At 38.4% G+C, this 23,637-nt stretch overlaps 1 protein-coding gene across 6 annotated transcripts in view; it reads left to right on the forward strand.

Moving 5' to 3' along the window:
- ELAVL2 (ELAV like RNA binding protein 2) overlaps positions 1-23,637 on the forward strand; it is a 54,990-nt gene that overhangs the window by 5,838 nt on the left and 25,515 nt on the right. For all 6 annotated transcript variants that reach the window (XM_059833545.1, XM_059833546.1, XM_059833541.1 and 3 more), the window contains exon 3: positions 19,932-20,035. In XM_059833545.1, the coding sequence (XP_059689528.1) occupies positions 19,932-20,035 (104 nt within the window). The remainder of the gene's footprint in view (positions 1-19,931; positions 20,036-23,637) is intronic.

The following is a 23,637-nucleotide window of genomic DNA, read 5'->3' on the forward strand; positions in this document are numbered from 1 at the left end:
AAAGTGATGCCTAAGAAGGATCCTGAATTTAAATTACATTCTTACTAGGTGAGAACTCCAGGGTTGGAACTATTGGAGATATAGTTGGTGTTTCTCCTTTACCCAGAGAGTAGTTCCTCAGCTTTGAGGCATACATTCAGCTGCCAGCAAAAACATTGCATCAGTCTTATTCCAAAAGGTTTTAGTATAAATGAGATTGAGAAGTGTGGTGGCTGACCTTATAACTTCATTGGGAGCAATACTTGTTATTTAAGTAGCCTGGAGCAAGATTACCTTGTGTTTGTGGATGCTAGGGAGAGAATGCTCTAGTTCCAGTCCTGTTGTTACTCATTTTCAGGATTTCTACAGAGTTCTTGAAAAGCAAGTTTTCCTTTTTCTACATTTCAGAACAGGGATTGTTACCAGGTTTCTGTGAAGGAAGAGCTTTGGTATGAGTTTCAGAATTACATTGGCTTAATTCCTGTGTTAAAACAGTGAATTTTTTTTTTCATTTCAGATGAACTGTCATGAGTACTAGATGCTTGGTGAATACCTTTTAAGTGATGGGAAGTTTAGGGGAGCATAGAAATTGAAACACACTTTTGTACAGGCAGAACTGCAAATGAGAATTGGTAAGGGGCAGAGCTTCAGTCTGTCCTTGACTGTCTAATTCAGGTTGGTCCCCATCAGTATTGAATGCATTCTCTGGCTACTTCATGAGGTGAAACTTCATTTATGACATGCTGGAACTGAGAGCTGTTTGCCAAGCAGATGAGATGGCTCCAGTATAGGAATGCTAAGAAATCTGGTAGTATCTACATGGATGAATGAAATGAAACATGCAGGTGAACCATTTCTCAGCAGTGAAACATCATTTGGTGAAGAAAACAAGAAATTCTAACTTATCTGTCCATATTAGCATGCAGTGTCAGAGTCAGGGAGGCACCCTGGAGTTCACTTTTTAATTTCATGTGAGCAGTCTGAAGCCCCATTTCCAAAGGGCTGTTTTAATAGTTTCAGTAATGCTTTTTCCATGAAGTGGAATTTGTTAAAACAACATCTTAATTGTTTCAACCAACGGTTATAGTTCCTTGCAGTGTATTGTCAACATAGTTTGTGTCCCTTACTGATTTTTATCCAAGGGTTTTGTTGTGAAGGAGGTAGGGGAGAAAGTTGAACTGCAGGAGGTTCCTGCTGGTCATATCCAAGCATGCAGTTCGTGGGCACAACTTGCTGTTGGGGCAACATTGGTAGCTGAAGGGAAGTTTACTTGCTCAGCTAATGGAAAAACACTGGAAATGTTTTGCTGTTCTGTTGCTTTACTGAAGGTAGGGAAATTATACTTTGGTACTAATGAAGATTTTAGAGGGTGCTGAACAAGAGTCTTTTCATGTGAGAATCCCATCAACAAGAGCACCATCTGAAAAGTGGGGCATGAATGTCACTTATCTTCACTTGCTAACCAGAGAATCTCTGGAATGAATCATTGTGCCCAGATATTTTGGAGTCTATGTTAACTCTTATACGCTTTTGACAGATGCAGATGTATGTTACTACAAGGTACAAAGCTACCACATGAACTAATTACAGTTGTACAATAGCTGGGAGACCCTGGTCTCAACAAAGCATCATAACTGAATTCTTATCAGCTGCTCTAGATAACTGTTTAATTTTCTAAGTGCTTTTACATATTTAAAAGCAGCAGATGACATTTTGCTTAATGTTAAGCATAAGTAATTATAAAAATTAAGCTAAAAATACTTTACATGTAAGGGAAGAAAGTAAAATGGGATGGAGTCTAATTATTAAACTACCCCTGTTCAAGCAGTTAAAAGCACAAGCTTTCTGCTCATGCAAGGCAGATGGATTTAGCAGCTGTTGACAAAATGCAAGGGACAGTAGTAGCTACCACTTAAAAATGAACCTTAGTATGGCAAACTGCATTTTCTAGACCTACTTTTCTGAAACTTGAATATAGGTAAAAATGTCAATCAATGTGGTGTCCTTACAAAAAACAAGACTGCACTTCTTTTTAACACCCACTGGTTTTACTGCAAATTCAGTTGTACAAGTGGAAGATGAATGCACGGAATAATGTCTGTGATTTCAGCCCTTTGCTTCTTTGTCATTTACCCTGGAGTGCTTGAGTTGTTAGCTAAACTGACACTTTGTGGAATTGAGACTCTCATTTCAGAGGGCAGTTGAAATCAGATGTCATAAATTCAGGAGAATTTCTTAGTTCTCTTGGCTTCAAAGCTCCTGTACTGTTCTCTTATTATAATAATCATATGCTCATAAAATTCACAACTTATTTTCTCTGAAAGAGAACCTGTTTGTTGATAGGTCAGTTTTTCTCGTCTTTGACAAGTGTGTTTGAACTAGTAACGATGCATATATGTAGACTTTGTGGTTTAGCATGCCTGCTTGTACTAGCTAGAAAACAAGGCAGGATGTGTTTAGAGATCTGGCTTGGAACAGTATTTCACATCTGTAGACTTGTGTAGCTGTGAAGTCCTGGTAATGGAGTGTTCCATTTAGTATAAGGAGCCAGGTGCTCCCCACCTGAAAGTTTCATTTTGCATAGCTTTCTGGTGTCAAACTTCCTGCCTTCTAAACCTGAAGACAAAGAGAAAGTCTTATTTCAGGACATTTCTTGCTGATAACTGTTACATGGGCCTGTTTTTCAAACTTGATCCAACTGCCTTACTGTGAAGCTTATGTGTTGGTTGAAAGCCAGATCCTCTTGCACAGCTTTTCCCAAAAATCTGTGTTCCCATTTGGCCTGTGGCTGGTACCTATCACATTGCAGTGGAGTCTGTTTATGGTCAACAGTATAGGCTCTCGGAGTAAAATTCTTCAGGTTCTATTATGTGACCCTTAAATGTCATAGACTCTTACAATCTAGAAATAGTACAGTGTGATAGACAGGCACATAGAGGAAGGGTTACATTTCTTTCTCCTTCTGTCCTGTCAACTTCAGTCTTATGGAAACAGGTGTATATACCTTGTTTAATTGTGCATATTTCATCTTGCCCTCTGCAGATACTAATTTCTCTGACACTTGGAAGTGTTGTCCCATTACTTTTTTGCTCATAGTGCAGATGCAAAATACAGCACACAACTCAGCAGGTGTCTAAAACTGCAGTTCTAAAAAAAATTGCCTAAAAGTTGAACACTTCCAGAAAATTATTGATGCAGCTGTAGGCAGTATGTTTGCAATTAGAGTTTGTACAGAAATAGTTTTTAGTTGTTAATATTAAATTCTCGTGCATGTTCTCTGTTTTCATTGAAGAACCATGATAAATGCAAAGGATTCTGGTCACAGAAGAAAACAGAAAATGTGTATGGAGTTGGACATGACGTCATCAGTGTTGAGCTTACGTTGTTAACAGCAGTAATAGTTCTGGTAACACTGGTCATAATTCAGTATGTGCAACATATATGCATATAGCTAGTGCAATGCTAGGAGGGACTCTACGCTGTCAGATCCTTGGTTATAGAGTACTGTCCTCTAGTGCAGAGTCTGAGGAAACACCTGGTGACAATGCTGCATTGTAGTCTGCCCAAACAACTGAGGCTGTGAGGTAGAGAAGGATTTTTCTTTCTTTGGGGTAGGTGCTCTCTCTCAGCAGATCATGGGTGAAACACTGAGCTCTTATGCTTGCTGTGACTTCTACAGCAATCTTCTGGCAATCAAGGGAAAGATACCATGTGTCCTCAGTGGAAACAGTAGTAAGTGTGTTGTCTGACTGGCTGCTTAAATCTAGAACACGTGAAGCTCATTAACCTCTGTAGTTTTCTCTACTTCTGTCATATGAATGCAAAAACTCCTAGTCCATGTTAGTGTCTGGCAAGAGCCAGAGCTATTGGAAACCTTACCTCTTGTCAGTGCTACTGCAAAGCTGCTGACTTTTCTGAAACTTGAAGTTTCAGAGTGATCTCGTTCAGTTGAGCCTAGGCTGGCAGTTTCTTTGAAATCTCTTGTCACTGCTGCTTTGAACAGCGTTAGCTTACTCTTCAACCCTAAATCTTTTACTTGCCCTAGAATTAGTCTTACATTAAGGCATCTAAACTAATCTTACAGGAATATGGGAAGAAAGTACAGTCATATACTTATGCCTTGATCTGAGACTTTAGACTCATTGCCATCTTGAATAGGAGACAAACTAGGCAAGTTGTTTTCCTTTTTTATGTCCCACAGGAAGCAAGAGGAGACAAATAGTATGGTATATCTGTGGAGTGGCTTAGTCTGCAAAATGACTATCTATAGTGTAGAAAGTTTTAAACATTCCCATGACAAAAAATGAAATTTTTGAGGATGATAGGGCAGTGAGGAGCTGGAATTGGAGGTATTTGTTTACATAGCACAAGTGCCTGATACAGGGAGGACCACATGAATTGAACAGACCACTACAACTTTGCCACTTTCCAAAAGAGTTTTGCTATTTTTGTGAAACTCCCCAGCTCTTTTTCCTTCTCAGCCTTTACTGCTAATGAACATGGTGTTTGCAGTCTTATGCCACTCTAATCCATCAGATACTTCTGCAAGGCTTTGAGTGCTTTTGGAGTGGGAGGGTAGAGTAGTTTGGCAGCTAAAGAAGCTAGGTGAAGCTGGCCGCTCTTTTGCGGTGTGCTGAGTCTGTAAGAGGCAGGGGTTCTTGCTAGCTGCTGCTTAGTGGTGTGCTGAGATAAAAAATGAGTTCCAGCAGCCTGAAAATTTCTGATTTGGGCAGGGATGTGGACAAATGATATTGCCTGGCAAACTGTATCTTGCCAGCAGGCTGCCTTGTGCAGACCTTGACTAAAATGTGAAATCAAGAATAAAAACCCAGTGGGATTGGAGGCAAATTTATATTTATATATGGTGACTGTTTGATCTCTTCTCTGGAGCAACGTGTTTAAGACCTTGAAGCATAGATTTTTCTGGGGGTGGGTGCAAAGGGTAGGGTTGTTCTTAACATCAGCTTTTTAATTTTCAGGATAGTCCGTGTTTTGAACTCTGCAGCTGTTAAAATGGAGTCTCTGATGTGCCCTAGGGACTCGGTGTGTTGTAGCACAAAGGTAGTAAAGTAATTTTGAACTTTGCATGCTTGCTTTAAGGAAGTGCAACAGCAAAGCATTGGCCTACTTAGCTGGTGGTTGGAGTACTGTCCTGTTGTCTGGACTGCAGGAATAATCCTGAAGGAGTTAAGTTTTCAAACAAGCCTTATGTGTAGATCCAGAGGACTAATAATGGAGACTTGTCTTAAGCCTGTTAATATTGTATCCTATATTTACTCTTCTCTGATTCTGCATATTGCTATTTAATGTTATTGAGAAGGACTTAGCAGCATTTACTATGCTTTTTCATAGTAAACTGCATAATTTACTGAACTTTGCTTGTCTCCTGGAAGTAAGTCATGCAAGCAGGTGCCAATAAATGAACATGTTTCATCTTACGTTACTCAAGATAGCACTTGATTGTTTTTGCATTTCCACTTGCTTTTCACTCTTTTGCAGGCATGACACTGTTTTGACCTTTCAGAAGTTTATAGGCTTTGTTTTTACAAATAAAAGGTAGCAAAAAACTGACTAAACCTGCATAGTCTGTTCCAGGGATTCAGTTAAGTTGCCTAGTTAGTCAGTTCTTACTACTGTCATTGTGGAAAAAAGCTGTTTTTAAAATGGTTACGGGGTTTATTCATCCATATATTAACCTGAATTAATGAGTTGGTCTCATCATACAGTGTAAGCAAGGAATTGATGTTTTAAAACTGGAACTCTTTTTATAAGGCTAAATATGATTAGGGACCTCTCTGTAGTGAATCAGAACATCTTCATTAAATCACTCTGCTTTTCAGCAAGCACTGTGCTTTTTGAAGATTAATGCAATATATTTTGTCTTGCACTTTTCTGCAGACAAATTAAAATTCATTCTTGTCAGTGATTGCAGTAACTTACAAGAAGCCTATGAAATCATTAAGTCTTGCAAATTGGCACGGGTCCTCTAGTGACGTGGGATATCTTGTGTGCTTTTAGCAGAGGGTGCTCTTCGCTTCCACCTGGGGAGTCCCTAGGCTGCATGTTTGGCATGTCTTATGACTGGTTACGCTTTCATAGGTGCTTGTTGGTATATATTGCTGTTATGTCCTAGTGATTCTAGGCCAGTTGTTTGATTAAATGTTAATTCTAGTGGAAACTAGTGTGTGTTAAGAGACCTCGAGTAATCTGAAGTTTTTATAGGCATCACTGCCTTTCAGGGTAACTGTGCTGTGAGATTCGTGCAATGTATTTATAATAATCAAGGTGCATTTCAGTGAAGTCTACCTCAGTGGGGTAGCAGTGTTACTGAACCGGCGCACCTTGAAGCCCTTTTGCTCCAAGGATGTCATGTGGATTATAAGGATGTGGGTATCCCTACAGAAAGTGGGTACTTCCTCTTAGCTACCACAAGCAGCATGGTAAGTAGTGAGACTTCAAGCTGCAGATAGTCCTAACTGGTTCATGGTTGGTCTATTACTTATTGAAGCACCTAGTATATTGCATTATAAAAGCAAGACCTTAAATACGTGCAAGGAACTTTCTTTAGCTTCATGTATTTGTGCTGATCTTGCTATATGAAAGCGCTTTATTTCTACATTTTATCTTCTTTCATCATGGTACACTTCAACTGACGGTTCTTAAAACAAAAATTTGCCAGACTGACATCATGTTTCTTTGTGCACAACTGCAGAAAAGGATTTATTATACTGTTTTCTGTGGATTTTTTGTCTTCCTGGAGTATGTCAAGTGTGAGTAAAGTAGGTAGAAAGTTGTGGAAGGCAACAGAAGAAAAATGCGGAAGCCTCTGGTTTTACTGACATACTACTTTAACTGACATATGAAGGGAAAATAACTGACACAAACAGAGCTCAGATCCTGCAATTCATTTTGTTTCCTTTACCAATTTTTGTAAATCTATCAACTCCCAGAGTTACCAAAAGCACAGCTGTGTTATCTTCAAGCTTTCCATACTGTTGACCAGTTATTTCAGTTACTTTGTTTTTACCTTTTCTTACTGGAGACATTTGGTAGAATTGACTAAAACAGAAGGACACTTGTAATCTGAATTCTTTCCCATCTTCTGATTGTCTGGACCTATTGAAGATAACAGTTGCTTTTTTTCTTCTGGTCTTTCTAGTACCTATGGCTTCATGCAAGTTAAGCCACAGCCCTTTTTGAAATGCATTTGAAGGCTAATGTTGCTGCATAATGGGTATGAATTCTTGGATCTGTAGCAAGATGCATTGATTATTCTCGCCTCCCCCTTTTTTTAAATAATAAAAAAGCTTCCTTCCGGAAAGATTTTGCTGTGTTCCTGTAAGAATTACTTTGTGGAGACCTATTTCAGTTTCAAGTAATGAAAACATCAGCTTTTCTCAGCATATCCTTTTGCTGTGTATAGTTACCAAATACAAGGAGAAATGGTTTCTTTTCTACTACTCAGTATTGCAGATTAATAGTTGCTCTTGTTTGTTAATCACAGCTATTAAAACTGAAAGAAGGATATTCGCCTTTGACATACTTGCAAGGACATATTTTTTGAGTTGACGGTTAACACTTAGGCTAGGGAAAGAATTTATCTTTTGACAACAGTTTATCATTTTGTTACTGTTTTTCAATCATCAGTAAAGACCAGAAAAAACCCCACGTGATTGAAAGCAACACTGCAAGTTAACTTTTTGCAAAATGTGTCCTGGGGGGGAAATAGTTTTCAAAATTTTATCATGGCACACTTCAGGATGTCTTTAAAAAGTCTGAGATTAAGTAGCAGATAGAGTCTGAAAGAAAAACAACAAAAGCCCAATAATAGTATGTGATAGTGTGAAGTTTGGGAAAAGAATTTATGATCAATTGTCATGCTAGTTTTTTAGTTGAATGCACAGATTACTGCATGCTTCTAAACACCCCAGTGGTAGAATTAAGATGCTTTAGACACCTGCTTATTATTTAAGGTGACTAGGTGGTACAAGAGGGCAGAATATTTAACACTGCTGGTTGTATTCCTGACAAGGAACAAACCAACTGCAAAAGATGGAACTTCTCAGCTGCATAGAACATGTTGCTAATAGTGTTAAAAATTAAAGGGTAAAGCCAGCTTTCAAAAAAGTAACTGATTTAGCAAATTCTATTGTATACTTCCACCTTAACATAGAAAGGAGATTCTACTTGTCACATGACAAGCTAGTTTGTAAGCAAGCATGCTTTCTAGGTCAGTCATTGTTATTTCAAGGAGTTCATGGTTGTCACAAGTTACGTTTGAACATGAGAGGCCATAACAGGCAAGTCTATCAGTGTTCAACTTCCTGTAGTGTCTATAAGCAGATGTCCTGTTGCTTTTGCACAAGCCTCTGTACTCGGCTCTGGTGAGGCTGCACCTTGAATACTGTGTTCAATTTTGGGCCCCTCACTACAAGAAAGACATTGAGGTGCTGGAGCGTGTCCAGAGAAGGGCAACGAAGCTGGTGAGGGGTCTGGAGCACAAGTCTGATGAGGAGCGGCTGAGGGAGCTGGGGTTGTTCAGCCTGGAGAAGAGGAGGCTGAGGGGAGACCTTATCGCTCTCTACAATTACCTGAAAGGGGGTTGCAGAGAGGTGGGTGTTGGTCTCTTCTCCCAAGTGACAAGTGACAGGACAAGAGGAAATGGCCTCAAGTTGCGCCAGGGGAGGTTCAGGCTGGATATTAGGAAAAAGTTTTTTACTGAGAGAGTAGTGAAACATTGGAACAGGCTGCCCAGGGAGGTGGTAGAGTCACCCTTCCTGGAGGTATTCAAGGAGCATGTGGATGTGGCATTGTGGGATGTAGCTTGATGGGCATGGTGCTGTGTGGTGTTGGGTGGGTTGGTTTTTGGTGTGTTGTGGTTTGTTGTTGTTGTGTGGTGTGGTTTTTTTTTTTTTAGGTTGGACTTGATGATCTTACAGGTCTTTTCCAACCTTAGTGATTCTGTGATTCTGTGATATACCTTCCCACGTAGTCTCTGCTTCGAGCTGGTTTTTCGGGCTTAAGGTTTCCTATTTGGATGTGGTGTGTCTGTTAGTAATCCTCAGTTAATGTCTATTCTGGTTTACTGAACATCTTTGATCAGCTTTGTATAAATCTTAGCATCCACAATATCCCCTACCCTTGACTTTCTCTGCCTGCTGTGGGGAAGAACCAGAGCTGCACCCTCATTTTTGTATCTGACATCAACAAGCTTGTGTTAATGAAGCAGCAGATGATGATGTTCCTCACATGTGAAGAACCATGCAAGATGTAAGGCAAGGGGATGGCACTAAGTTAATAAAAGGGTAGAGTTGAACCTGGCTGAGATGAAACTTCAGTTTCTCTTCCAGAAAAATTCTGATTTTTTTAGGATAACTTACAGCTATGTTAATAGCTATTTAATAACAGACATAATCTTACTGTATGGCAGGATAAACTGTTAAGTACTTTGATCAGTGTTTGATCCTTTTCATTTGGTCTTCAACTTCCATTTTTTCCACATTCAGAGCAATAGCTGAGAAACGGTGTTTGGGAGAAAGGCATCAAAAAGTGTAAAATACAGAAATCTAGTAGTGATCATCGTTTACAGGTGTTTTCTTGCAAGCTGCCTAGCTTGCTAGATCAATAGTGTTTGAATTACGCAGGTGTTCTGGGGGCTTGTCTCCCAGGAGGATCACCCTAGCATATTGTGGAGCATTCCAATGTCTTGAATTGCAAATCCAGACAAACAAAAGGTTTGAGTGTTTCTTACTGCTATATCTGAAACTCTTTATCAGACTCTTCATGCTCCTGAAGTTGGACTACAGGCCAGAAGTGCTGTTGATCTTTCCTGTGGCCACACTGGCTTGCCTTCAGGACATCACAGACTGTGACTACTTGCAGTTTTTAGGTTGATCTTAACATAACGCTGTGTCTCTTACGCAGTGCCACTTCTACTTTTGTGTGGTAGTCAGGGAACACATCTCCACTCTGAAATTTTAGACGACTTGTGAAAAATGACGTGGGTCCATGAGATGAATTCAAATGACAGCCTTTGTATGTTATAGGCTTGTAATGTTGTCATGTATGTTTCTTTTAACAGCATTCTTCCACCAGTGTGTGCAACTTTGGGAGTGATGTAAGGCAGAGTAAAGCCTGACATCAAAATGCTGTGAACTTGACTTGTCCTGTTTACAAAGATATGAACCTGACTTGTTCTTACAGTAATTTAGTGGATCTTTACCAACTAACTTCATACACAGAGACAGAAATTTATGGCTTTAAACAAAGTTATGCTTAGTTTTTTAAAACAGTGTTTGATGTTAAATCAACACTTGCATGACTGGTGGCAGAAAATTTGTTAATATTCACTAGAAAATGGACTATTCTCTTTTAATCAAAGACTGGTCGACAGACCTTTGAGGAGTAAAGCACTGAAGGCAGCATACATAGCTGAAATTAAATTATAAAAAACCGAAGTCCCCAGTCTGCTAGAATTCTTACTTTTTTTTCCTGTAGTCTTACAGGTATTGAGTTTCAGCTCCTAGACTTTATTACTTAATGTCAGAAGCATGTTCTTCACTGTCACATATTGATAAAAATAGTACGTAATTTTTTTGGAAGACAGGCTTTTTTAGCATTTCTTCTGTGTGATATTGTAGTTCTTGCTGGTTACATTTCTTTAATTATTTTGCAAGAAGATCTTTTTTGCAGAAGTTGAAATAGCCTGAAATGTCTGAAATGTCACTGATGAAATCAATGACTATTGTAGAAGAATCCTGTTTTTTAAATGCATGCTTATCTTAAATTTTTTTGATTGCCCTCTGTGGAAGGTAAATGCGTGAATATGTATTTGCTATTGAGATTTTTAATTTTCTAGTGTATAATTAATGTGTGCTTGTGGTAAATTTTTGTACTAGACCATGAAACTAGTTTTATAGCTTAGCGGTATGTATTACTTTTCAGAGGGGTTATTAGTCAAATGTAAGTGTTCTTCTGGGTTTTTTGCTTTTTATTTAATATGCATATCAGGATGATAATTTGAAATTGAATGATAGTTTTGGGTTCTTTTTCTTCTAAGAATTAGTACTAATAGTACTCAATTAGTGGAGCTACTTTTCTTACATTACTTTTACCTGTTAAGGAGATCAGAAGTGGAGGAGGGGAGGTGGAACTTAAAACCTAGCTCTACTTGCTCCTTAAAATGAACCAGTTTGTTTCATTCAGTCTCACCTTTATAAGAAATTGAGTACATATTGAAAAGGTTTTAAGAGCTCAGCTGATTGTAGTATTTGTTTTGGCTCTAATTTTATTTTTTTGTGGAAAAAGCAATTACTTGCAATTGTTGATTGCCTATTCTGTTTGGTCTGCAGACCTTACAGGAATGTTTAAGAATTCCCGACAGGGTGCAGGATTAGCTGGGTACTCTGGTAATTTAATCAACAACTACTTCCAAAAGGTAACTTGCTCAGTCCTTGGCATTAGGTATTTAACAGCTCTGACAGGAAACAGCAGCCAAGGACTCCCTCGTGTGGTGGGTGTGCCAAGCTTTCAAAGGCGTCTCGCTGCATTGTTAAAAGGCCTTGGTCTTGGTTCATGCAAGTAGGGAGAGCATGTTGAAATAATGCCAGTAGCAGACCCCTGGAAGAAATTCAGCAGCAGAAACTCTTCTGGTACCGAAGTTGCTCGTTTTGCAGCAGCTGTTGGTCATCTGGTAATAATACCATTGTGTACTATTGGAGCAGTGCTGAAAAAAATACCAGCTGTGTGCTCAAGCAAAGATAAAGTTCTACAGTATTGGCTCTGGATATTGTCTGGGAAGACAGGCTTCTCACAATCATGCATGTAGGAAAATTTATCTTCAGTCGTAGCTATTTAGAGAGGAGAATCATGGGGACACAGATTCAGTAGACAACTGGACAGCAAGAGACTTCAAGAGCAGTAGGCTTGATATTGGCCAGAAATTTCTGGGGTCAGACTTCATGTTTCTGCCCAAAAAACATTCAGAGAAGACCTAGTGATTTACTAGGATGCTTTAATCAGTCGTGAAATAAAACTACCATACTAATCATCTGCTCTCTAATCATGACGTTACACAGAAAATAACATGCATTCTTTTTTAGGAGTGGTGAAAATGTTGAAAGACTACTGAAAATGCAGCACTTGAGTTCACTGTGCGTTTGTAACCTTGCAGGGACATTTTCTGAGAGATTCAGCTCTCACAGTATTTCAGAAGTAGCTTCTGAAAGGGCTTACTTAACAGATGTTAAGTTAAAGCTCATACTTGTCTACCTTTCAAGCCTTTGTTTTAATGTGTAACAGATTGTAAATGACACTTGAGCACTTTCAGGCAAACTCTTGTTAACAGGACTGCATAGTTCAGATGACTGAACTCTTCTTTACTATGCATCCAGCCCAGTAGCATTGAGTAAAGAGTTGAAGATGCTGCCTTTGGCACTTGTGTCTGAAAGAGTATTTCTTCTTGGTTCTGAGGTGCCTACAGGCTTTAGGGAATGTTCCTCCTGAAACTGAGTGGTAGCTTGTAGGTTGAAAACATAACAGAAGCATTTTACAGCCATTCTGCACTTCAGGGTCTACTATAAAATAGACTGTCATCCTTTAGCCACTACAGAAAGGAGCAGCTACACAGAGAGATTCATGCATAACTGTCTAGTTAAGAAGTTTTCTCTTGTTACATGCTGTGGTCCCACTTTTTCATTTACTTTCAGCTGCATTCCAGATTTACGGGTATAGTAGTCAAAAGGGAGAGAATCTGTTTAACTTGGCCTTCAAGGAAGCTGTCTGATCTGAAGGCTCTTGTTCTTTCTGTCCTTCCTTTTGGAAGTGCAGCATGGAGGAATTTAGCTGTTATGTGGCAGATATATTAAAGCTTTAGAAGACAAGCCACTGTCTGTGGCTGCTGCAGCTGCTTCCAAAGATAAAAAGGAAGTGAAAGTTGGAGAGTATACTTCTTGCAAGAAAAGTTGTCAGGCAGGCCACTTCCCAGGGAGGTTGAGAGGAGAGGCTGTAAGACATCTTAATTGCTGGCCTGGTGTGGTTGAGCTAAATGGCCTGGTTCAGCTGTTTGTGTAACTCCTTAATATAACAGTAGAATCTTAATGCAGGTTTGTTGGAAAGAACAAAACAGGCTTGATGGGGGTAGATAATTTAGTTTGGAATGTCAGTTTTTCTTACATTCTAGTGTAGTTGAATTACTGTTTGGAAATAAGTTTTGCATTTCCCAGAGAAACAGGAAGCTTAGCAGACACAATAAAAATGATTTGAGAAGAACAAACTACTAAGAGGTGGTAATTACGTGTCAATTATCTAGGGAGAGTAAAACCTTGTCATGTAATCCTGCACTTGTCTAACTGTTCATTACTACTATGTACAGGTGCTGCCCTCAGCCCAGCTGACACATAAATTGCTGCCTTGGACAGGCAATCACCACTAGCAGTCCAGCCCTTAAAACTGCCTGTCAGTAGACAAATGATAGCAAAGACACACCGCCAGCTTTTAGACTGCTAACACTTAATTTGAATCTAGAAAAAGAATTGTGCCTCATTTTATAATCTGAGAATATGATCTCTAAATGGATAACAAAGTAGAGGGGGGTGTGTATGCAACTGAGAATGGCAACAGACACTGCAAGAAACAAGTGATTTCAGGTTTCCCTTTCAAATGGAGGAGATAGGCTGTATTTACTGTGGAAGTGCACTTCAAGTGAAACCTTTAGACTACAGCAACCAACAGGAACATAGGTGACCTGTTGCTCCACATTCTTACTTGATAATGTCCTATTAATTGTCCTATCTAGAGCAATTACTATTCTTATGTGATAGGTCTCACTAGCTAGCCTCCCAGCACTTAACTGGGGGATGCCTCAGAACGACGAGGCTGTTCCGTGCAGCCAAAGTGTTTCATGCATGAACACTTCACCAGCAGAGGACTTTTCTAGGTAGTAAGATGCATCAGTGTTCAGGCAGCTTCAGTACTTATTTCTTTTTCTTTCTTTCATGTCACCAACTCTCTTGCTTCTCTCCGTTATGAATGATTTAGGTAGTAACACGGCAATTGCCTAGTCTCTAGATCTGCTATTCCTCCCCACGTTTGAGAGCTTCGCGTAAGTAATTAACAGTGATCATGTGAAGTGAGCTGGCTTGTAATTGCTTTTCAGCATTCAGTAATTCAGCAATACCCTCTTTTAGATGGTGTAAATAGCTGTGCCTCATGGAAACGTGTAGTGTAGTGATGCATTTTTTTTATCCCACAATCCTTCTGAGTTACCTTAAGGAAAAATTAGACTTGTATTTTGCTAAACAGCCAGTTAAGTTCCTCGATCTTTTTGTCACTACTTTACTTGTGTCATGTCTCCAGTAGTCCAACCTAAGTCTTCATCATGATTTTTTAATTCTAAAATTCAGTTCTTGCAACAGGACTCTGCGATAATCTGTCTATAATCTGTCTCTTTAAAAATGTTGAAGCAGTTGCTGGAAATAACCCAGGAGTCCTTTCACATAAATAAGAGTTCTAGAGTGAGATTATTCCTATTCAAAAAGTTGAATGTTTTTTTTGTCAGAAGGAGGAAAATGTTGTTTTACCAATTATATGAAAATGTCTCTATTCTGTTTTAAGGAATATTGCTGCTACTTTTAAAAGCAAAACATTAAGAATGGACAACAGGAGTCACTTCTGTTACATCTACTTTATATGACCGTTTTCTCTCTGGATAACATGCATTTGGGACTTCGTCTGAATGTTGTATAGTAGAGGATTTTCTTTGGGCTTCTACAGCTGTGTGCACTGTTTAAATAGGCTTTGTTTATAATAAACAAGTAAACACTTGTGAAATAACTTGGGCAGGACAGAACTAGTTTATTTGATTCTTCCTCAGAGTATTGTGAATTAGAGCCTGTGCATTTTTAAAGGAAAAAAGTCAAAAAAGACATTTTTCAAGGCACAGTAGTAAATTCAGGAGCGCTGTGACCATGGCTATACCTCCCTACTTGTTTATTTCCCTCTTTCTACTTGAAACTTTTGGTCTTTTGCTGACTGGTGCCTGTGTAATCTGTCTACTTTTCTTTCCTAAATACTGAATCACTGTATTCTTTACTTGCTTCTTATTTAATGTTAAATTACTTCATCTGCACTTTTCTAGTGTGCATGTGCATCTCTTGAGTAGTCCATTCAAAGACTGATTAGAATCAAATTGTTTGAAATTACTTTTTGCCCCTCTCCTCTCAAAACCCAGTCTGTATATTGACTGTAATGCCAAAAAGTAACTTCATGTTATCTAATAAATTATTCTTTAATTAATTTGTATCATCATATATGGTTGTCAAGTGATATATATATGAAGCTCATAAACTTGAAACATTAATAAGGGAAACTGTTCCATTTAAGTGAGTAGTATAGTTCTTTCCAGTTCACTTTTTCTCATAGGCCACATACTTAAAGGTTGAACATTTGTCAGTGACCCACTTAGTGGCGGATATAGCATACCTAGGTTCAAAGAGATGTGTGACTGAAAGAATTTTTTTGCCACTTATGCTTGAATTTGACTTTGTTGCAAGTGTCAGTTACATAAGACATAAAATGTAATTAATGAATATGAACTTTCAAATCATAACGTTTGCTTTAAGTCCTTTGCTGTCTTACAGGCTTGAGATGCACTTCTACTGGTGTGTGTGGGTTTTGGGTTTTTTATCAGATTTTGTTGAAGCAAAATTCAAGTCAAACTGCTTTTTGTCATTCATTTCCTCAGTCCTTCTAGGTAATTCTGTCATTTTGACTTTTCCTACTTCTGGTGATTTCTTCTTTTACCAATCATTTAGCTAACTGTTGTTTTATTCTACACTACATTGTCTAATATTTATAGTGTCCCAAGCATAAAATCTAGTATAAAGTGTGCAGAAACTGCTTTAAACAGTGCTGTGAAATAGCCACAAGAGCTGTTGAGAAGAAGCTCAAGTCAGAGTTTGAGCATGTAACTTCTGAAGTATTGCTCACTTCTACAAATGAGCAGAGTATTTGCCTTGAAGGTGGTGAATGTTTTCTTCTCACGGGCACAAGTAATAACTCACAAAAATAAAACTCCAGAGCCATTCCTTTTTTCAGAGTAAGCTAAACTTAATACTGTTTATTGGTCTGAGTTACAGAATAAATAGTTGATGTGCACAGATAGTCTCTTCTTTGTGTTGAGGTTGAGTAGGCCATAATTTTGAAGATCTAGGAAAGGCTGAACTGGATATTCAGAATACCTAAACACATAATAGTAGACAGAGCTCCAGGACAGCGCACTTGGAGAGGTGTCAGAGGTTTTTCAGACTGTAGTGTCATTAAGCACAAATTGGAAAAACAAAGCTGAGGCAAGAGCCAGATGAAGCTGCTTTTTAATATACATTTAAAACTAAGGATTACTAAAATTGTGGACATTTATAGTTTTACCTTCTGTCTTCCATCACCTGGTTGTGGACACAGATGTAATCTACTTTAAGTGTGTTACTAGACTGGGAAACAAGTGTGTGTTCTGCATGAGATTTCTGTCTCGGCAAATGAAATTTGGTGTTGAAGAGGCACAGATGGAAGAGTCCAGAGCTGTTTTCTATCCGTGTTCAGTTTAATCTTCGGCTTCAGGCAATACAGATTAGTCATTACAATTAGCAAATAATGAAGTTCATCTTTTTAAATATTGTAAGTGGTGGCTGATGTGGTTTAAGTGCATCTAGTTTCTACTTGGATCGTCTTGAAAGCAAAAAGTTTAGACATTGAGGAGGAGGGGAAAAGCTGCACAGAAGGAGAACTTGTTTGAATTATAGTGGCCATGTATCTTGAATGTTATTTGAATAAAATTTGTGTGCAGTGGGTAGGCTGCTCTTTCTCTATCTGAAACCCACAATCAGATGGGACTTCTCTTTGGCTTGTACTGCCGCAGTGGTATTAGCATAAATTTGGACTGAAGTCCTGTACATCAGTGAAATGTTTGGGAAGAACTGAGCTTCTGAGTTCTTGTAACCCAGTTGGCACTTTTCCACCAAGCAAGAAATACCGTCAGCTGTCAGACATACGTTGCAATAATTGGGATGTCTGATGGGTAGTTTGAAGTAGCTGCTTCTACTGCATTTTGTGAAACGCTTGTTTGGATTTTCTAAAACTCAGCCGTCTGTATAAGAACTGGCAAACCTCTTAAAAAAGCATCTTCCCTTAACAGAAGCAGGAAGACTTAAGAGTGGTCCCTCAAGTATCTGATTCCAGATACTGGGTTCAATTTTCTTGCTTATTGAGAGCCAAGATTCATCTTTCTACATTCTGCTGTGAACAAAGTGATTTTGACTCTGAATTACTGATAATGTGTAACTGAACCACTAATCTTCAGGCAAAATTTCAATCTCCCTAAAGAACTCTTACCTTTTCTTAACCTTTTCAAATATATAAGGCCTTTGGAATGTCAGATCTGGACTCCTTTGAATTTTAGATGATAGCCCAAATTAAACAAAACTCAATTAAATAAAAGAAATCATTCACAGAATCACTGAGGGTGGAAGGGACTTCTGGTCATAATCTAGTCAACTCCCCTTGCTCAAGCAGGTTCTCCCTGAGCAGGTTGCCCAGGACCATGTCCATTCAGACTCTGAGTATCTCCAGGAATGGAGACTTCACAACCCTCCTGGGTGGCCTGCTTCAGTGTTTCACCACCCTCACAGTGACAGCTTTTTTAATTGTGAAATTGAAGAATAAACCTGCAGAAATGAGTTCAAGCTTGTCCTGAATAAATTACTGGATTTAGTTTATGTAGCTTCCTAGGTTAGTCTACTAATATTCATCAAGCTTAACTAATAGAATCTCTCCAGAACAATTGGTCATGAATGATCCTTTTAACAGATGAGTATGCTCTTTGCCTGCAGTGGTATGGGTGTTTTAATGGGAAAAATAGATCATATGAACAGAGGGGTAGTAGAAATAATTTCTGCACATCTTTGTGTTCACTCTGGAATTAGTGAATAGCGTATGGGAATGTCTTACATAAAATCTCTAAGAGAAAGCTATTTCAGCTTCTTTAAGGTTGTGGTTTAAATGAGTTCCTTTCTAGGAGATTAATAACACCAAAAAATCATCATTTCTGTATTAGGAGAGAAGACTAAAATAAAAGCAGTGTACAAAAAGAGACATTCCTTTAAGTTGCTCTTTTTTGGAGACACTACTGGGAAGAATTCCTGCAGACAGTGGGAGTGATGGAGGTGACAGGTATAGAAATTTCTCTACTGTAATCAAACTAATAAGGAAAAAGGCACTTCTAGGATAAGGAACTTGGCTATATCTAGGTAGAGCTGTAAAAGAATACAGAAATGCTTCTGCATATTTCCATATTGTTTGTTACAGAAACAGAGAATTGCTGAGATTGGAGGCACTTCTGGAGATTGTGTAGTTCAGCCCCTTGCTCAGAGCAGGGTTGTCTAGAGCAAGTTGCTCAGGACTTTGTCCAGTTGGGTTTTGGATGTGTTTTGTTAATAACTTTGCATAGATTAACCTGTTCATGGCTTTATCTAGCCAATTTATTTGTTTGTGTGTGCTGTTTTGGGGAGAAGATTGGGAAGAATGGGAGTAGCTTGGAGGGGTGGTGTAGTGGCAGTGTCTTAACTTTTGGTGCTATGGTAGACTAATTTGTACAAAATGATGTATGCCAGCAGTGGTGGGCTTGTTACTAAACCCTTTCTTGTCTTAATCAATTACAAACTTCCCATCAGTTTTTTGCTGTATTTACTATTTCATACATGCCATATAGATACCATACAAGAAATTGATACAGCATAGGTTCTTTTATCTTTCCTGGCAATAAATGAATTTGCCATATGTGCTTTATGTAACATTATTTGTCCTTTATTTTGTTGTATCTCCAAGCTAATATTTCCAACTTAGATTTTGTGAATTGGATATACTGGATGCTTCCCTTTGGCTTGTTGACTGGTTTTTGGACCTTGTTGTTTCAGTTTCTAAAAAAAAGGTCAAGGAGTATGTAGGTAGTATGTAGAGTGTTTTCTGAAAAGTTCTGTGCTAATGAAGGATAGTATTCATACTTTTGCTATGTTAAATTTTTCTACCTATTTTCATTCTTATGCACTAAAAATATTTTTAAAGGGATATTCTGAAGGCATCCTAGTAAGGATGATATACTTTGGGTTTTGAAGTTGTCAAGAAATGACTACTCATACACTCTGAAGTGTTTAATAAGAAGTGCTTAGACAGAATAAACTGTTAGAAACAGGCTGTGGTTCAGTGATTAATAGCTAATTAAAAATGCTTTATGTCCATCTGTCATCTGAATTACCAATGCTTAAAAGAACCTGAAAATATTGTATCTCTGGATGATATTTAGCTCATGACCAGTTACTTGTACCAGTTGTTTGGAATATAGGAACAAAATGAGACTTTAAATGCCTTGCTACTGAAAGGCTCTATTTAGTGTGTGAATAACATCTGTAGAGATGTTTGGCTTCAAATTTGGCTCAAATTCTGATATTGAAGTATATTTGGAACACACTTATTTCAAGTGCTGGTCCAGAATTTTGCCACTATACTTTCTATGTTAAATTAAAAAGGTCAAAAGTGAGTGAGTAGTGTATTTTTGATGTCGTCTTAACCTTGAAGCTCCTGCACTTCCTCTAATGTCTAACAGATTATAACAAACTTCTGAACCTCTTTGCGCAGCATTTTTGAAGTCTTTCATTAAACTGACTGTAGCCATTTCTGTGTTGAACCTAGGGCAGTCCATGGGAATGGAGGAAGCTAGTTAAAAAACACTAACCTTACTGGAAAAATTAGGTGTAGTGAATCTTTAGAAATTTTTTGAGGCAGATACTGTTCTTTAAGATAAGCAATGTTTGCTCAGTGTGTCTATATAGGTTTTAAACACTGTTAGTTATCCATTGCGTACCACTGCAGTACTAATGATCACTCTTCTTCCTTTTTTTAAACAGGACAGAGCTTGGGTTATGGTTTTGTGAACTACGTTGATCCCAAGGATGCCGAAAAAGCTATCAACACTCTGAATGGATTGAGACTTCAAACTAAAACCATAAAAGTATGTAGTGTTAATTGTGATTTAAAGAAACCAAATTGTTTTGACTTGTTGATCAGATGTGTGATTTGTTTTCCCTTACCAAGTCTAACTTCCGCATTCTGCTAATGTCAGTAGAATAGACTAGGACTTCACCATGTAGCAGGTGGTTAGTTCTTTGTAGTCTGTTTAGATCTAGAGAGGTAAATTATGATTAAGTATAGAAAAAAATTGATTTTTTATGCACTTGATAACATTTTAGATGTGAGCTTGAATTGTTTTAACTGAGAAATTGTGTTGATGCTTAGTTGCAGAAATGCAATGTTTGCATATAGTCTGAACACTGCACTATATACTTCCTCCTTACTTTCTCAAAGAAGATGGCATAACTTGCTTATTAATACTCCCTTTTTTAGCTTACTAGTGTCTTGTTTCTTTTACAAATCCTTAAAATGAAATGCTGAAACAACTATTTTTGTTGTCTATCAATTACGGGACTCCAAGGGCTCTAGTATCTATATCTGCAACGCTTGGGATTCCTGGTTTTCTGTTTGTGTTGTGACTCCTGCATGTCTGGTTTACTAAAGTAAGTTTCTTGAATTTCTAGAAGGAGAAATCTTTAGTTTTTCTCATCTACTGTCTTATTCCATTATCAGAAGAGTGAGAATATTCATTTGAGCACTTATTTAGGGTCTGAAATCTTGAGAGAGAGGACATGAAATAAAATTTATTGGGGAATGCAGACTTTTGAACATGTTTCACAGGTGTTGGTGACTGAAGGCAATCCATGTTCCAACCAGCCCATTATTCCTCATTAAACAGCAGGGTTTGCTAGCTGATCACTTGGATAGTGACTACCCTCTATCTTGTTTGAGGCACAAGATAAAGCTCACCTCTAAAAAAGTTTGAACTTAAGTGATGCAGAGCCACTTAAAGATGACTGAGGCAAAAATAAGATGGCGGTAATTATGGTTAGAATGCCCTACCTGATCTGCATTCATAAGATTTAATAAAGTGTATTACACTATTTGAAACTTAAAAATACTGCTGTTTAACAAATAGTGAATCATGGTTCACAATAATAGTGGATGAAAGACATGGATAGATGCTTTGCTGCAGAAAGCTCACTATCTGCTTCTGGCAGACTTCTTGCCCGCAGGCAGTCTCTTCCATTTTCTGCTTTGGGGAAGTAATTTCATGCTCCAGGTTTTTTGAAGCTGTCTTTTGGGTGGTGCTGAGAAAGGGAATGGGTTGTGTCCCAGTAGTATTGCAGATATGCTGTATCTTTTGCATTTAATGTCTTGGATTGGACAAAAAAATGCATCTGTCCAGTGTGGTAAGTTGGAAGTTTGGGTGACTATATAGCCAGGCAAAAAAGGTTGTTGTTACAGAGAATCAAGCCAGGTCTCCCAAATCAAAATGATAAGGGAATATCCAGTGACTTGCTTTATGCTGCCAGTATATGAATTCTTCATCCTCTTTCACCTTGCTAAGTGATTAATAGTCACTGTATTTCTGCAACTAAAAATTGATTGTAAAAAAAAAAGTGTTGGGGGGGGGAAGTGAAAATGGAGTTGACAGATGTGCATGATGATACTAGTGCTTTTCCTTTTCTGCCTTCCCAGGACATGAAAGTAAAATTGTAGGTTCACCAGACAGTGACCCTTGCAGTAAAACTAAAGGTTACATGTAAATTTTCAGAGATTTGTACCTTAGATGTCCTTAGCTAAAGAAAAATCTGAAACATTTGAGTTGTTACAAGCCAAAATGATGACCTCTTCACCAAAATAATGAAAATCTCTGTTTAGTTAGGAAAAAAATTATCTGTAAATGTTGCTTGTTCATGTTACAGGTAGAATTCTGACTCTACCGACATTCAGCCCTGTTTAACTTCAGCAGCATCTTTCACTGTTAGTGTACGTGACTTGAAGGGAGTCAAGCAGTTTTTCCCTTCACCTTTACTCTTTGTCCTTCCTGGACACAAGCTGAGTTTCAGTCCAAGTTTTCGTGACTGGATTGTCCCAAGATGCTATTTAAAGAGGCGGGCTTTACCTGCTTCCACACTGCAGAAGGGGCAGAGGCTAAGGGGATCCTTAATATGTTTTAAGACTAAGGTATTTGTACATTGGACAGTTGCTTCTCCCAATAAAAGAACTAAGATGTCTGCGGGGCTGTGACTCGAAAGGAGACTTATCAAGAATGTCTGCCTTTATCTGTGAACCAATGGAACTGCCCAGCCTACTGTGAAGCACTTCGTAATTCACATATTCATCAGATCAGATATTGCCTGGAGGCAATACTGAGCAGAGGTGAAGTTGATGTCTGAGGCCTTTGCTGCCTCTGAGGGCCATAGCTGGGGTGGAGGGAGTCACATAATGAGATCTCAGTGCCAGGACCTTTGCAGAGACTACTTACAGTTCATGGAGCAGTGTTCCCATTTGTCCAGGGTTGATACTTCAACTTTAAAAAAAAAATCTTCAACAAACTCAGAATGCAACCCTTAGATTTACTTTCAGCTTTAAAAAATTGATATAATTGAGATTATTATATATACTTTCATGTGGAAAATGATGGAATATGATAGTGTTAGTGGGTATTTTGAATTCAAAAGAAAAAATCAGATGCTTGTTCTCTCTGTACATTTTTGGGACTTCTGTAGAAGTGTTTACGTAGTTCACTAAATTGATGGTTCAAAGTGTTTGTTTCCTACAAAACTGGAAGGAACCTTGTTGGTTAGGTGGTGGACTCTCACATTGTGGCTGAACTGAGAGCATTTCCACTCAGAGGGAACCATCCTGATCCTGATGTGTGATGTTCTAGATTTGGGCCATGACACGTACCTCTGATCCACTGCTTCTGTACTAGCCTGTTAGTCATTGGATATATTTCTCTGATCCCTAAAAGGGGATGCCACCTACTGTTTTCTTGAAGTAAAATATATTTTAAAAGTAGATTTCCAAAATGCTGGCTTAAGATTTTCTTTATGGGTAGTGATATGAAAACCTACTACCTGATAACTTTTTTAAAAAAGAAAAACATCCTGTGAAATGCTTTACTGAACTACTTGCAAAGCACCTTAACCAAATTTCAGAGGCATACCTCCAAAGCCAAGTCATAGCAGTCTTAGCCTTGTCTAACCCGGTACCAGTTGTGTTGCCTTCTGATTTGACCTGAATATTAAAACTGTGAGGTGGGTATGCATTGATGTTGAAGGCATATCTGGGTGTGTTAGATACCTGAACCCCATCCTGCTAGGCAGTATACCTACACATATTAGATGGTGCCCTCTGTGGCGTAATTCATGGTTTCTTTGCAATGTAAACAGGCTTATTTGTATTGCAGGTAGCCTGTGAAGTTTAAGCTTCATTTAATTACGCACATTTAGTGTGAAAACAAGTTGTATTTTAAAAGTGGTAAAACATTTTCTGTGGCTTCTCTTTCGGAAGAATCTGCTGCTGGGAAGCACTTTGGTTCTCTTCTTTTTAAGAGCCAGTGAAAATGTGGATTTCCGTGCCTAGAGTGGATTCCCCCCACCCCGCCCCCGCTTACCCACTTGCTTGTCCATGACTCTTTTGATTTGGCTTGTCCAAGAAAGATCAATTCTTCCCAAACGTGGAAAACTCAGA

The sequence above is a fragment of the Gavia stellata genome, chromosome Z (assembly GCF_030936135.1).
Source record: "Gavia stellata isolate bGavSte3 chromosome Z, bGavSte3.hap2, whole genome shotgun sequence".
Taxonomy (NCBI): domain Eukaryota; kingdom Metazoa; phylum Chordata; class Aves; order Gaviiformes; family Gaviidae; genus Gavia; species Gavia stellata.